The sequence below is a fragment of the Aphidius gifuensis genome, linkage group LG2, assembly GCF_014905175.1.
Source record: "Aphidius gifuensis isolate YNYX2018 linkage group LG2, ASM1490517v1, whole genome shotgun sequence".
Lineage (NCBI taxonomy): Eukaryota > Metazoa > Arthropoda > Insecta > Hymenoptera > Braconidae > Aphidius > Aphidius gifuensis.
The window spans coordinates 23,947,288-23,964,536 of NC_057789.1; the positions used below are offsets into that span (position 1 = coordinate 23,947,288).

General features: G+C 29.5%; 1 protein-coding gene and 1 pseudogene across 1 annotated transcript; both read left to right on the forward strand.

Annotated features, from left to right (window-relative positions):
• The first annotated feature begins 1,888 nt into the window (after positions 1-1,888).
• Positions 1,889-10,286, forward strand: LOC122850599 (fatty acid synthase-like). The gene is made up of 10 exons (XM_044149734.1): positions 1,889-2,078; positions 2,319-2,569; positions 2,824-3,055; positions 3,128-3,840; positions 3,907-4,471; positions 4,562-5,494; positions 5,573-5,965; positions 6,069-9,373; positions 9,447-9,953; positions 10,125-10,286. Exons 1-10 carry the CDS (start codon positions 1,889-1,891, stop codon positions 10,284-10,286), a joined length of 7,251 nt encoding a protein of 2,416 aa, XP_044005669.1.
• A 2,777-nt stretch (positions 10,287-13,063) lies between these two features.
• LOC122850600 lies at positions 13,064-17,215 on the forward strand (annotated as a pseudogene).
• The last annotated feature ends 34 nt before the right edge of the window (positions 17,216-17,249 follow it).

A 17,249-nucleotide genomic window follows, 5' to 3' on the forward strand; every position in this document is an offset into this window, starting at 1 on the left:
TTATATTTATTTTAAAAAATAATTAGAGAGTATAAAAGAAAAATGCTTTAGAATAATTTGTAATTTTCTGGTTAAAAGTTTTAGTAATTCGTCGGTAATTTTTTATATTGTCAATTGGACAATTCAAAAATTTTAAAACTTTTTTTATTTATAAAAATTAAAAATTATAATAGGAGTAGTAAATTATATAAAAAGTAATCAATAAAATTTGATTGTCAATTGTCATTATTAAATGATTCAAAAATTAAATCAAATAAAATTTTTAATATATTTCAAAATCATTCAGACTGCAGACATACGTGAATTGACGAAATAAAATTTTAATGATTCTTCAAAATAACGAAATAATTAATAAAATTTTTATTTTTAAAAATATATATTTGCTTGTTAACATGTCATCAATAAAAAAAAAAAAAACAATATACTCAAAAAAGCTATATACACGTTTACAAATTCATGTGTAAAAAATTTTTGTCTGATGAATTTTCATAATGAAAGTTCACTTGCGATCTCTATATGTATATTTTTATTATTTTTTTTTTTTGTCTAGTCGATCTGCTGCACCACGAAACATATACACTGCAGTTACAAAGTAGCGCCCTCGAGATATCGCATGTCTGAGGAAAAAGAAAAAAACAAAAAACCTATCAGGGCTAAAAAAAAAAATGAGTTAAAAAGAAGCAAAAAAAAATATATGATATAAAAAAAAAAAACTAATTATATTTTGCTATTTGTAGAAGAGTGAAACGAAAAAAAGACACTGTGAATTTTTACTCTTCGCTGAATGACAACTTTCAGGAGTACCCAGCAGCGATCGAGTAGTCATTATATAAGTATTGTTTTCATTTATTCCCACGTCAATGAATGTATTTCAATTTAAAACTATATCCGGTAACGGATGACATTACAATACTAAGTATTATTTTGAATAATTTTCATTGACTCTTGAAAATATTGTTCCATACAATATGTATAGCTCGATTCACATAAAAGTAAGATGTTATTATTATTATTTTTTTTTTTCAACTGAACTTTATCATTATGTTATTATTATTATTTTATAATGAATATGATAATCAATAAGAGAAAACTAAGAAGACGACTTGTTATGATTTACAAAAATTTTTTCACTGTATACATTTCATAATAATACAATAATGTTTGAATTATATTCAATGCCATTTCTACTAACGAATAATGTTCCATTAATTATTACTTTGATGAATGATAACAATTATTATTAAAAAATTTGGGTAGAAAAAGTCGGCAATAGTGCGAATTCGTAACTGGAATTATGATATTGATAGTATATGCAAAAAAAAAAAAATACATACAATGAAAAAGATATCATGATTGTTTACAAAAAAAAAGTATATGAACAGTAGATATAGTTAGAATTTATATCGGTAAATATAAAACTACATTGAATTCATAAGTTGCGTAGAAATTACCCAAATTGTATGTGGCACAATCTAAAATTTGACTAATGCTGATGATGAAATATCAACGATATGAACTTTGATCTACATTATTTACTTGGAGTTCGATCCCATTTAAAATACTTTGACAAAGTTTTGATTTTCAAAATTCAATCTGACCTAGTGAGGTGATATATTATAAAATTAAAAGTGGGAGTAACCATTATAAAATATCGAACAACAACGAGGAATGCTTTATTACGTTTTATAACTGTCTCATGGTTATATTATCTAAATTTACTATTGTCTAAAACAGTGGTCGAATTTTTGTTTTTTTTTTTTTTTTTTTAAATTATAAAACAAGATAAAGAGTTGCTTCTTTAAATTGTTAAAAAAAAAAAATTTTTAAATAAAGTGAATAAAATTTTTCAATTGAATTCTCAAATATATTTAGAAAAAAATAATACAAAATGGTGAAAAGTGGCGAAAAAAATATGATATTTGATCCATGTAGTCAGAGAATGATTGATTCTGGTGAAGAAATTGTTATTTCTGGAATTGCTGGAAGTTTTCCAGATTCGGAAAATATAAAAAAATTACAAGAAAATTTAATGAATAAGGTGGATTTGATAAGTGACGATGATCGACGCTGGAAACTTGGTTAGTATAGAACTTGTACACAAATTTTATTGTCGTAGAAATTTTTTTTGAATTGTAGTAGACTGAATAAAATGCGATTGTCAAAAAAATTTAAAAAAAAAATTAATTGAAGAGATATATAATGAAATTGATGATGCGATCTGAATAATATCAGGAACTATATTTAATACGCCTGAAGCGCTATAGATTATTTTTCTAATTAACCGAAGATATTTTACTACTATTTTATTGTCGTTGTAGATCATCCTGATATTCCGCAGGGATCTGGAAAAATCCTCAATCTTGATAAATTTGATGCATCATTCTTTGGAGTGCATTACAAGCTTGCAGCTGTAATGGATCCATCCTGTAGAATGTTGATGGAACACACATATGAAGCCGTTATAGACGCAGGGGTTAATCCTCGTTCCGTGAAAAATAGTAATACTGGAGTTTTCATTGGTTCGTGTTTGTCTGAATCAGAAAAAACTTGGTTTTACGACAAACTTCAGGTATAAAGTTGTGATTGTATGTATATATTCCATGAAACCATTTTTAAAAAAGAGAAACTTAGAAAAAATCAAATGTTCCTAGCCGGGATTCAAACCCAATTTTTTTGTTTTCTTAGGCAACTGCCTCAAAGTGTATATACACTGTATATACACTGTATATATATGTATAAAATTGACCAAAGACGTAAATAGTAATTCAATCAAAACTACATTGGAATTTCAAAAACTCATCTATAATATAAATTTTTAACTAGGGAAATGGATTTGGTATGATGGGTTGCAGCAAAGCAATGTTATCGAATAGGCTATCATACTGGCTTGGAGTAACTGGCCCAAGTTATACAGTTGATACTGCCTGTAGTTCAAGTTTTTTTGCTATGGAACAAGCTTACAGAGCAATTCGAAGTGGTCAATGTGAGGCAGCTATAGTTGGAGGTTGCAATCTTTGTCTTTTGCCTAATACAACTCTACAGTTTAAACGATTAGGTTTGAGTTTTTCTTTAGAACTTTTCAGTAAACGACAATCTAATGAACGTTATTGAAATTGTTTTCGTGCAGGTGTTTTATCTCGCGACGGTCGATGCAAATCTTTCGACGAAAGGGCGAATGGTTATGTACGAAGTGAAACCGTTAGTGTGGCTTATCTTCAAAAAGCAAAAAATGCAAAACGAATTTATGCAACAATTGTTCATGGTAAAACTAACTGCGATGGATTTAAAGAACGAGGCATTCTTTTCCCATCGAGTGTAATGCAGACCGCGCTTCTTCGGCAATTTTATGAAGAATGCCGAGTTCCACCACAATCAATTGCATACGTTGAGGCTCATGGAACCGGGACAGCTGTTGGTGATCCTATAGAAGTTAATGCAATTGATACTATTTTTTGTCAGGGCAGAACGGAACCCTTGAGAATTGGTTCTATTAAGTCGAATCTTGGACATTCAGAGGCAGCAAGTGGAATGTGTTCACTTGCCAAAGTTATTATTGCTTTTGAATCTGGAACGATCCCTCCAAATTTGCATTTTAAAATTCCTCGAAAAGATATTAAAGCTCTTGAAGAGGGTAGAGTTCGTGTTATAACTGAACCAGAGCCATGGAATTGTGGTCTCACTGCAGTGAGTTCATTTGGATTCGGTGGAGCTAATGCTCATCTTTTGTTAAGACCAAACTATAAAATAAAAATCAATGGTGGGGCACCACACGATGATCTTCCAAGACTTGTAGTCGTTTCAGGAAGAACTGAAGACGCTATAAATTGTATATTGTCTGACGTGAGTTGAAATATTTAGTTTCTTGTAAAATGTTGAACTTGAATTTTTTTTTACTTTACTTTTCAGGTTGAAAGTCGCCCCATAGATGTAGAATACGTAAGACTTCTTCATGAAATTTATATGCAGGAAGATCCAGGTCATTTGTATCGTGGCTTTACGATATTGAATAACACAAATTCCGAGAAAAAAATAAAAAAAATCGAACACTATTCTGGAGCTAAAAGACCTATTTGGTTTGTCTTTTCGGGTATGGGATCACAATGGCCAGCGATGGGTGCTGCTCTCCTACGCTTTCCAGTCTTTGCTCAAGCCATTAGCAAATGCGATGCCATCCTGAGACCAAAAAATATTAATATTTACAATATTCTAATAAATCCTGACAAATCGACATTCGACAATATCATCAATTCTTTCGTTGGAATTGCTGCAGTACAGATTGGAATCGTTGATATGTTAAATTTGCTGGAAATTATACCAGATAAAATTATTGGTCATTCGGTGGGAGAATTGGGCTGTGCATATGCAGATGGCTGCTTTACAGCTGAGCAAATGGTTTTAGCTGCATACTCAAGAGGTTTAGCTTTACTTGAAATAGACACAACCCGTGGTTCAATGGCAGCTGTTGGATTAGGTATTAGTTGCATTTATGTTTACACATGAGTCAATGCATTAATTATGTATATGTATTATTTGAAAATAAATTCAAATATTTTTTCTTAAGGTTATCGGGAAATAAAGGATTTGTGCCCTCCAGATATTCAAGTTGCATGTCACAATAGTCCAGAAAGTTCAACAATTTCAGGTCCAGCTGATTCAATGAAAGCCTTTGTCACTAAACTCACTGCTCAAAAAATATTTGCAAGAGAAGTTCTATGCAATAATATTGCTTATCATAGTCGCTACATTGCTGAAGCTGGTCCAAGATTATTACGTTATCTTAAGCAAGTAATTCCAGAACCAAAGACTCGTAGTCCTAAATGGCTTAGTACTTCTATACCAAGAAATCAATGGTCTACTTCAGCTGCTCAATTATGTTCCGCAGAATATCATACTAATAATCTTTTGAGTGCTGTATTATTCGGAGAAACATCTGCCTTGATTCCTAAGGATGCAGTTACCATTGAAATTGCACCTCATGGACTTCTTCAAGCGATTCTACGAAGATCTCTTAATCCAAGTGTTACAAATATTGCTTTGACACAAAGAGGCCATGTAGATAATGTTGAAGTATTTCTCGAAGGAATTGGAAAATTATATAATACTGGTCATCAGCCTCAAATTGCAAAATTATACCCTGAAGTTTCATTCCCAGTTTCACGTGGAACACCGATGATTTCTCCATTAATAAGGTGGGACCATTCCAATGAATGGTATGTAACAAAATTCGAAATGCAAGAAAAGATCTCTTCCGGAGAAAGAATGGTAAAGGTCTCATTGCAAAATGAAGAATTCGAATACATGGCAGGGCATGTAATCGACGGCAGAACTTTACTACCGGCTACCGGTTATTTGGTTTTAATTTGGGAAACCGTAGGAATGATGAAAGGAGAACTTTTTACAGAACTTTCGATTGTCTTTGAGGATGTCAAGTTTTTGCGAGCAACGAATCTACCGAAAGAGGGTGTTGTTGAATTGACACTCAGTGTCCAAAAAGGCAAGAATTCAAAAATTCATAAAAAAAATTTTTTTGTAAATGTCTAATAATAAGTATTCTATAATAAGTAAATTATAGGATCCGGAAAGTTTGAAGTATCAGAAGGTGGAGCAGCCGTAGTTACGGGTTACGTACGAGAAATTTCAAATCCGTCTGCCGAAAAGACCAAATGTATATATGATAGTGGAAATGTTCAAGAGATGTCAACCAAAGACGTTTATAAAGAACTAAAACTCCGTGGATATCATTATAGTGGTCTCTTCCGAAGTATTAGATCTACAACGACTGATGGTAGCAGTGGTCAAATTATGTGGGATAATAATTGGGTTGCTTTCATTGACAATATGCTACAGATGAAAATTCTAGGCATGGATTCTCGAGGGTTGTTCGTTCCCACGGGAATTCAAAAGTTAGTTATTGATACAAAAGCTCATTTCAACAAGATTTGTGAAATGCCCGACGATAATAAAGGTAAATAAAGAACTGGCGCAAATTAAATTTTTCAAATAAATTAAAAAATAACACTTAAACTTGCAAATTGCATTTTCGAATTATTTCTTAATTCATGTTTCAGTATTTCAAGTAATCTGTGACAAAACTTTAGACACAATAGTCTCCGGCGGCATTGAAATTTGTGGTCTTAATGCAAGTGCAATTGCCCGAAAAAAAAATGCTGGTCAGCCAGTCTTAGAAACATATAAGTTCGTTGCAAATCAAGACAACAAAGTTATCTCGATGCGAGATGCCATTTGTACAGCTACTCACTTGGCACTTGAACACCATCAGGGAGTCAAAGTAAAAACTCTGGAATTCTTTGGAGAACAGGAAAGTAGAAAAATCGAACATTTAATTTCACCTATGATTCTCGAAATTCTCGAAGATATACCTATGATGCAAGCTGACGTGGAAATTGTTTTCAAAGGCACTGGATTTGAAGACGAGAATCTTCCGCAAACTATCAATAAAGTATCAGATTTAAAGAAACTATCACCAGATTCGAATGCTCTTGTTGTGACGGGAAAAAATCTTTTATCTTCTCAAAGTTCATTGATGCCCAAGGCACTTGAAGTATTAAAAAAAGACGGATTTCTTCTCACATTTGAATCTAAAGGGTATGACGAAAAATTCCTTCAACAATTATTAATAAAACAAAATCTTAATTTAATCCTTCGTAAAGTAGTGGATGGTTCAATCGTTTTTTTGTTAAGAAAAATTACGAAAATCCCAGAAACGTCAGTTATTGTTGGAGTGAGCAATGACTCATTCACGTGGGTCAATAATTTAAAAGCTGCTCTAAAAGCGGAAATCGAAAAAGAATCCCAATTGAGCTCAAGAATTTTGATCGTCAGTGAGAAAAGTTTCGAAAATGGGCTGTTAGGACTGGTGAACTGTCTTCGCAGAGAGCCAGGTGGGGAACTCGTTCGTGGATTTCTTTTACAAGACCCCAATGCACCAGACTTTGACATTGAAAATCCATTTTACAAAGAACAGTTAAATCTTGATTTAGCAATTAATGTCTTACGACCTCATCCGAGTAATTTAAAAAATGCAAAACCTATTTGGGGAACTTATCGACATTTTCATATTCCAAAAGAAGAATTAAAAATAAAACATCATGCTTGGGCAAATGAATTTGTTCGAGGTGATTTGAGTAGTTTTCGATGGTTGGAAGGACCAATTACTCCAGATTGTTGTCATCCCGATTTAGTAAAGATCGTTTATTCAGCTATAAATTTCCGGGATGTTATGTTAGCGACCGGCAAGCTAGCAGCAGAAGTTCTTGCAAGAACTCGTCAAGAAGAAGAATGTGTTTTAGGTTTCGAATATTCTGGTATCGATTCAAAGAATGAACGAATTATGGGCATGTACGACAGAAAAGTCATGGCAAATATGGCAATTATCAATCGTAACTTTTCTTGGAAAGTTCCAAAAAGCTGGACATTAGAGGATGCAGCAACTGTGCCTTGTGTGTATGTTACGTGTTTTTATGCCCTCTATTCAAAAGGAAACATGAAAAAGGGAGACAAAGTTTTGATTCATGCTGGTTCAGGTGGTGTTGGACAAGCAGCTATAATTCTTGCTTTACACGAAGGCTGTGAAGTGTTTACAACTGTCGGTACTCCTGACAAACTGAGATTTATCAGAAAACATTTTCCTCAGATTCCTGAAGACCATATTGGCAATTCGCGAGACACCAGCTTCGAACATATGATTTTAAAACTTACTGGAGGCGAAGGGGTTGATATTGTTCTGAATTCGTTGTCCGAAGAAAAATTGCAAGCTTCAATAAGGTGTTTGGCTGTTAATGGAAGATTCTTAGAAATTGGCAAATTCGATATGGCTAAAGATACGCCTGTAGGAATGTCTGCTTTCCTAAAAGAAATCAGCTTCTATGGAATTATGGTGGACAAGTTTATTGTATCATCGCTCGATAAGGTATTAAACGTTCAGCAGCTGTTTCAAAAATATCTTGACGCTGATATTATCAAGCCAATCGTTAGAACAGTGTTCTCACATGACCAACTTGAAACCGCTTTTCGATACATGGGGGCGGGCAAGCATATTGGAAAAGTCATCATAAAAACTGCAGATGAGAATAATTTACAAAATATTGCTTTACCAGCTCATCCACGCTTTTACTGTCTTCCAAACAGAAGTTACATTATACTTGGTGGTCTTGGTGGTTTTGGTCTAGAACTTGCTGACTGGCTTGTTCTTCGAGGCGCGAAATATATTGTCCTTACTTCTCGTACTGGTATTAAAAATGGATATCAAAAAATGCGTATAAAGTTGTGGGAATCATATGGTACTAAAGTCTTGGTAATTTCTGGCAAAGAAGCATACATTCGTCAAGATTGTCTTGATATTTTAAAACAATCGACGAGTATAGCTCCAGTTGATGCTATATTCAATCTTGCTGTTGTCTTGAAGGATTGCTTGTGGGAAAATCAAACACCTGAAACATTTGAAGAATCATTCAAGCCAAAAGCTTGGAGTACTAAAAATTTGGACGAATTATCAAGAAAAATATGTCCATTGCTTCGTCATTTTGTTGTTTTTTCCTCTGTATCATGTGGTCGTGGTAATGCCGGACAGACAAACTACGGAATGTCAAATTCAGTCATGGAAAGAATTTGTGAGACTAGAGTTTCTGAGGGACTACCTGCATTGGCAATACAATGGGGAGCAATTGGTGATGTTGGTTTAGTCGCAGACATGTTGGAAGATCATAAAGAAATTGTTATCGGTGGAACACTTCAACAAAGTATTTTATCTTGTCTTCATGAACTTGATAGTTTCCTGGATCAATCTGAACCAATAGTTTCAAGTATGGTTGTGGCAGAAAAACGTGCTGGTGGGTCTGGTGCTCTGAATATTGTTGACACTGTATTAAACATTATGGGGCTGAAAGATATAAAAACTATCGGCCATCATACATCTCTTGCTGAACTTGGAATGGATTCTATGATGGGCGTTGAAATAAAACAAACTCTAGAACGAGAGTTTGAAATATTTCTCACGGCACAAGATATACGTGGTCTCAATTTTGCCAAACTAATAGAGCTAGACGCTGCAAATCTTGAAGTGTTGAAAAAAAATCCAAAATCATCGACTGAATTAACTGAAGTATTGACGGGAATGAGACTTCTTTTGAGATTTGTAAGTGATGGATCCATGCAAAATGAAGTTTGTCTTAAACTTAAAACCAAAGAAGAGTCTGGACGAGGTGAAGTCTTTTTTGTTCCTGGTGTTGAAGGATCTGCTTCTATATTTTCGAATCTTGCAGGTAAATTAATGTCACCTGCAACGTGTTTGCAATTCAATAGTGAACAAAAAGAAAATCTTTCTATTCAAGAAATTGCTAAAAATTTATTATCGGTAAGTTTATTTAATTTTTTCATTAGAACTTACTGTTATATTGTAACATGGCATGTTTTTTTTTTTTCATCAGCATGTTCTAGCTAGAGGTAAAGATCGTCAAGATTTCCTCGTTGTTGGCTATTCATTTGGATCACTTGTTGCAATCGAAATTGTCAGATTGCTAGAAGCAGAAGGGCTTACTGGGAAACTTATACTCATTGATGGCTCTCCTGATTTGATGATTGCTATACTGAAAGAGCAATTAGCTGTTACAAATGAAAGCGAACTCCAGAATACTATTTTAGTGGTAATAATGGACTTTATGAATGCATCATTGAGTAGTGAATTATATTCGAGTTTGCAGAATTGCACTTCTTGGGAACAGAAACTCGATGTTTTTATTAAACATCTTCCATCAGAAACGTCAATGATGCCCGAAAAACAACAAAGAAATCTCTGCACTTCCTTGTATAAAAGACTACTTGCCCTCCTGGCTTATGATCCATCCATTATTTTGCCCATTAATTCACCAATCACGCTTCTAAAACCATCTATGCCAACAATAAAAAATATGAGTGATGATTTCGGACTGTCTAAGGTACTCACAATAATGTATCACTATGAACATAATTATAATAGCAGTTATTGATCTTCTTCCTTATTTTGATATAATTGAAATTCCTATCCCTCAAATTTCCTCGTGAAAACAAAGCAATTTTCATATCTAAATTCAAACAATTTACGAATTATATTTTTCTGTTTTATGCAGGTTTCTCATAAAAAACCAGAAATTTATGTTCTCAACGGAAATCACGTAACAATACTAGACGATAGTAGAGTTGCAGCTGCAATCAACGGTGAAGCAATAGAAAACATAGAAGCTTTCGAAACCGGACATGAAAATATACTTGCTAATGCAGAAGTCAAATAAGAACATTAAAAAATAAACGTATTCAATATTTAGTACTTTTAATGTCAACCTTTGGGATATCTTTCTTTCATAATCCGACATATATAATTCTAAGTAAGAATAATAAAAGGTTACAAGTTGACAGACTAAGACACCTATTAGCCCATTTTTAAAAAACAAATAAAAAAAATTTTTTTTTTCCAGTTTCTCATTGCTTTGAGCTTTTTTGTGTGTCATCAAGCTAAATTGAAAATTAGTGTTTGAAACACAACTGGTGAACTCAACGAATTTGGAAATTGATTTCGAAGAAAAAAAAAAAAAAAAGCGTCAGTTCAACGACAAAGGCTATTTTATTTTATAAATGTGCATTCATGTGTGATCTCGTTAAGCCATCCACTCGTTTTGGGATCAAAGAGCTACCAGGATATATGAACTCAATGAACTTGGCTCCATATAAATTTCATATCATATTTTTATTTGATTGCTGATTTTATTATTTCTGATGGCAGATGATATTTTTGTCTGTTATTAATATATTTTTCATCAGTATAAATATACATTTTTAAAAAACTTTTGAATGACAATTGATTACTAAATATATAATTGTTTCGACACTCAAATATTAACTCTCTTTTAATCGAAAAAATTTCAACTGTTAAATTTTTTATTACACAATAAATTTAAAACGATTCTCGTGACTATTGTCAATAATTTGAACAAACCAATTGGTTATTTTTATTTTCAACATTTGTTTTAATTTAAATATATTTTTTTAGACTAAAAATTATTAACTAGGTGACAATTGATTGATTTGAAAATAAAAAAAATATATACTTCCAATTTATTTTTCAATTTCAACTCAATTTAAAAAAATATATATCCACTTTTTTTAAACATTCACATTTACACACATATATATATTATTGAAAAACAAATTCTATTTTCAACACTGTTGGTAATTTAAAATGAAAAAAAAATATTAAATATGTCTCTAGTAAGTTAGTGTATGCGGTCAAGCATCAATGTGTTAATTAAACAATAACTTTTTAAAACTTTTTTCAACTCTGAATACTAATTCTTTCCTATTATTATTATTATTTGTTTTTTGTAATTTTTTATTATTATAAATTTCATGAAACAAGAAAAAGTTACCAACAGATATGAATAATTTTATAGCAAAAAAAGTAAATATTATTCAGAGCACTATGTGTTATTTATTGCTAACAACTAACAACATTTTTAAAATTGAACATTTTGAACATTGCAGTTGGCAACAAAATTCGTGAATCCGCGATAATACGCGAGCCAAGTTGCCAAGATCAATATATCAAAAATGACATAATAATAATAAATAAGAAAAAAAATAAAAAAACATTCAAGTAAATTATATATTGTGGTAAATAAATTGTCAACTTTTTTATTATTCATATAAATATGTAATATAATTTCTACAAGTAGAAAAAAAAACTCATGAAAAAAAAAAATATATAAATGGTATATATAGTTTAAAAGTGTAAGCCTTTTATTTTGACTTGTCTCTTCATAGGATTACATTCGAGATTTCATGTATATAAAGCACAAAAAAAAGTATAGCTCTTTGGGCAAAAGCTACAAAATTTTTTATTTATTTCTGGTTTCTTAGTCTCGGCAGAGCACTAGCCATACCAAAAATCTGACCTTAGAAATGTCTTATGTCTTTAGAAATATCACCTTGAAAATCTATACAAATATATATTAATATTCAAAAATTAAAAATTCATCATGCTGTGTTGTTTAAAGTTGGTTAATTTAAAGTAGCTTATTTAGTCTTGAAGTTAATGTCAATTTTATTTTTAAAAAAAATGTCATTGCTTTGTTTAAATGTATTATTTTAATATAGCTTCATGAATAATCCTTAAAAGTTGTAAATTAATTCTATTAGCCATCTGGTTAATCATTATTTTTTTGGTACTTTCAAATTGATTTTATAATTTAAAATACAATATATAAATATGGTTGAATCCAAGAAGCTCATTCTTGAGCTTTTGCTGTTTGGAAAAGTCTATATTATACCCAAGCACGTTTCGCATAATATTACTTTTTATTGATTTTTATTTTTTTAAATTTTCATTTTAAAAAAGTACTAGAAAAAAAATATAAGTAAATAGCAAGATTTTTATTTTATTTTTTAAAATGTATATTGTTTTTCCATGAATAAAATTTTTTTATATTTTTATTTAAAGAAAAAAAAAAAGACAGAGGTTGTTATTTATCATTATTTAAATTGACCTTGAAAATTAATATAATAACTAATTTTCGTTGTCAGTCTGAAGAAATCACCACACCAGTAGTCACATCTGAAAAATATCAAATTCAAGTAAGTTACAGAAAATAAAATAAAATAAAAAATAGTTTAAAAAATTAATAACCTTGAGTAAAATATTCATTAATTTTCTTATTAATTATTCTTGAATTATTTTTATTCCATCAATTAAATTTTCAACTTCAATAAAGAAATAGAAAAAATTTTTTTATCACTTTATATATTGTTAAAAATTATATAAAAATAATATTATTTCACGTCAGTGTTTGATATATTTAATTAATTTCTTACTGAATAATGAAAAATAAATATTATTCTAAAAACAATTATTTATTTTCTCTTAAAATAATCATCAAAAAATATATTGACAAATAATTTGATTTTATTTTATTAATTCAGCTTCTACACGGACGATCATAGTATTTATTTTTTTTTTAATTTTCACAAAAAAGCTGAAATTAAAATAAAAATTATTATGGCTACAACGATTAGACTGATGACTGTCATTGTCACTGTTTTAATTGCTTTAGTGGCTGATTACTGTCGAATTCAAAGTTGCCGAAATAAACCACATACAATGTGCAAATATTTTGTAAGTATAATTATTTTTTAAACTATTTATTTCAATTCATTTATAAATCCAATCATGGATATTTTCGTTTTTTTATCTCTCAATTTATTGTCATTATTATTCATTTATTTATCTAATCATTTATGGTTTTTTTTGTTCTTTATCTCTTTGTTTATTTTCACTATTTATTTATTTATTTATTTATTTTTCAAGTCACCAAGACCATCAAAAGCTTGTGGTATCTTGCAACAAACCTCCATTTCAAGTGACGAAAGAAATGAAATTCTTAAAGTTCACAATATATTCAGAAAAAGAGTTAAAAATGGAAAAGAACGTCGTGGAAACCCTGGCCCACAACCAAAAGAGATGATCAAGGATCTTGTAAATAATAAATTCAATTATATCAATTATTTTATGATTAAAAAAAAAAATTATTATTATTACTATTTAATTTCTAGAAATGGGATGCAGAATTGGCCAAAATTGCACAACGCTGGGCCGACTAATGTATAGATGGTTATGACGAATGTAGAAATACAGGTAATACATTTATTAATATAAACAAATTAAGTGCTTTATATTTTTCATTTGATTAACAAAACAAAACAAAAATTTTCTGCAGAAACTTTTGGATATGTTGGTCAAAATTGGGCTCTTATGGGAAACTCACGTGGATGGACTGCGACTATAGACAGATTTAATAAAAGGATGCGGTACGAAGAAGTACAATATTACAACAAAAATGACGTTGAAAAGTTCAGGTGAGTAAATTCTAAAATAGTTTGTAATATTGTCAATACTATTATATATTTTGAATGTTTAAATAAAAAAAATAATTGTTACAAATATGATCCAGACGTATAATTATGGTCCAGTTACGGGTCACTATACTCAGATGGTTTGGGGTCAAACAACTCATATTGGATGTGGTGTTACTAGATATTATAGGAAAGAATATTACACAACTGTGCTTGTATGTAATTATGGTCCAGGTGGAAACGTTCTAGACAGACCAGTTTATCAAATTAAACAACGTAAAAATTAATTTAATTTTCATTCATAAATTTATATATATATCAAGTAATTTGACATTTTTATGTTAAAATACTTGAAAAATATTAACAATAATTTAATAAATTCAAATGATTTTTTTTTCATACATTAATAGCAAATACAATTATGATAAAAAAAAACTTGTTAAATTGTTTTGTATAAAAAAAAGGTTACAAATTAAATAAATAATAATAAAAAAAAAACAAAAAATTTCTTATAATTTTTATAGGCTATTATAAAAAATAAATTATTTTTGTATTTTAGAAAAATTGACAGGGCAATAGGCCAATAAATATTACGTGCAAGGTTAACACGTCTCAAGAGAATATATCTCAAAGTAGTCACGTATTAATACTTGAGCTTTTATTTATGTTTTTCTTTTTTTTTTTCATATAAACAAGTACCCGTCATGGACTATTTGCATGAGTCACACTTTGAGCTTTATTATGAATTTGAAGAAAAACAGAGAATTACCTTGAGTCTCGTACAACTTGAAATATATAAACAATATTTTCAATATTTTCTTGATTCACATCTCGAGAATTGGGTCTACTTTTGTCTACTAAAAAATTTATCAAATCCATTTGAAAAATAATAGAAGAAAGAAAAACGAAAACATGATAAAATAAAATATATGATAGTCGAAAAAAAAAACAAAAAGAAAAAACATATAATATTTTAGAAACGACAAAACAATTCAAAATGGATAAAACATGAAATTGAAAATGAAATTTCATGCTTTCTTTATCTCATAAATATCATAAATAAATTTTTTTATTTTTCATAAACAAAGGAAAAATGAAATTTAATTTATAGAAAAACTTTGAGAGCTTTCAATGTACCAAAAAAAAATTAAGGTTGAATGTAAATAGAATTTCTAACTATACGATTTTCGAATTTTTGGTCTCATATAAAAGCCAGAATAATTATCTATTTTGTTGAATTTTTTCAGAATTTTACACAACGTTTTTTTTTAGATAATTAATGTCAAAGTTGACAACTTTAACACGTAGGTATAGGGACTAAACACATATTTTCTTATCTAGCTCAAAAAGTTTCTATACGATTTTACTTAATTTACTATCAGTTTGTACTCCTTTACAATACGAATTTTTTAAGCCCTCAATGATCATTTTCTACAACGGATTTTTAAAGATATTCAACTATCAGAATCAAAATTTTCTATCATTAGCGGTCATTCTCTTTCTTTTATTCGTCGTGCTGTCTCATGTTTTTTGGCTATGGTAGTATGTGTGAGTCTATCCAGATAGACTGCATACACACATACTACCAAGAACCTGCCAGTATAGTGAATATATTTCGGACAGAGGGGCACTGAAAATATTTTTTATAACCATAAGTAGATGCGCACCCTCTCGGGCCCAAACTTCGTCCACCGATGCGATTTACATTCAACCTTAATATACAATTTTAATTGTTATGGTACAGAGAGAAGACTTCTCTCTGTATGGTAATTTGACCAAAATGTCCCTAGAGTTTTTCAAAATTTACTTGAACTTTATATTCAAAGAAAGCTCATGTTGATTAATAATTTTAAAAAAAAATATCTTGCATTAAAATTTTTTATAATTATCTCGGTAATGAATTTCTTAATTATCTCAAAAAAAATTTATATAAAGAATTGTTTTTTGTTTAAATAAAGGAGCTGTGCTTTTTTTTCTATTTTTGAAAATTAAAAAATTTTATTTAGTATTATACAACTGAGTTTTTTAAATTATTTATGTATCAATTACGTAATTGAAAAAAGTATTTAATTATTTATTTGTCATACTTCATGCAACTGAAATATTTGATAAAGATTTACACATCAAAAAAATATGTTTTACTTTCAAGTAGAAGATTAAAACGTGGTTAAAAAAAGAGAAAGAGCTTTAAAAAACAAAAACGTTTTATATATACGGAGATAACTGTCGAGAATAATTGATATTTTTAACAGAAAAAATAAAAGAAATTATATTAATATGAAAAAATTTGCAACGTCGTTATGTTCACTGGTAAAATTGACTTTATTTTAACGAGTAACACGACTGGAACAGACAAGTTGATGCCAGAAAATGAGAAAACGTATAATTCTCAATTAAAAAAAGTTTATAACCCTGAAGCCAAGCCCAAAAATATACGTGGGTAAATTTATACTGACCACATAAAAATGTTTGCATTGTTAACATTTGAAAATTTTTGTGACTATCTAACAATTTATAAAAGATAATAAAAATTATAATTTTTACTATTTTACATTAACCTCGTAATAGGAAAAAGCCACGAGGACAAAATACGATATTTATAATAATTATTTAAAAAAAAGATACAAGTCGTAGTGTTTATTGTATTTAATTTTTTAAACCATTTTTCAACTAAATAAAAATATCAGAAGCTTTAACCAATGTCACTTATATTTTTTTATGTTTTTTTAATTGTTTTTTTATTCTCAAAATATAAAATAACACGTGGAATTAATACGATTCTTCTAACTTTATTACTTTACAAGATATGATCATTTTAAAAAAAACGTGTATGAATTCAATACTATAGGCTTCGCCTATGTAATAATATATTTCATTATTTTTATATATCTTAAGCCCACCAAAGAGCCATTATTCAACACAAAAGAAGTATATTATGTTCTTGGCATTATGGCATCAGATAATTCACCAACTGCTCTGTTTAAAAATGGACCATCAACTACTACCAGTTATAAAATTTAAATCGTTGATGAAAATGATTGTGATCCACCAATGTTAGAAAAGGTCATCAACTGTTCGAATTTGTCAGATTGCTATTAAGGTATTTGATAAAGATGAAACTAGTAAAATTGAATACAAAATTATATCCAGGACAGATGATGAGCTATTTAGGATTGATGAATCAACAAGTGCTATTTGTATGAATAAAAATTTAGCAGATGATAATATTTTCGAAACATACAATTTAACTGATGATACATTTGATGGTAAATTCCATGACTATAGTATTAATAACAATTCTATTCTAGTATTTAATTGAACAATAATTTGTGTGATTGAAAAAACAAAATAAA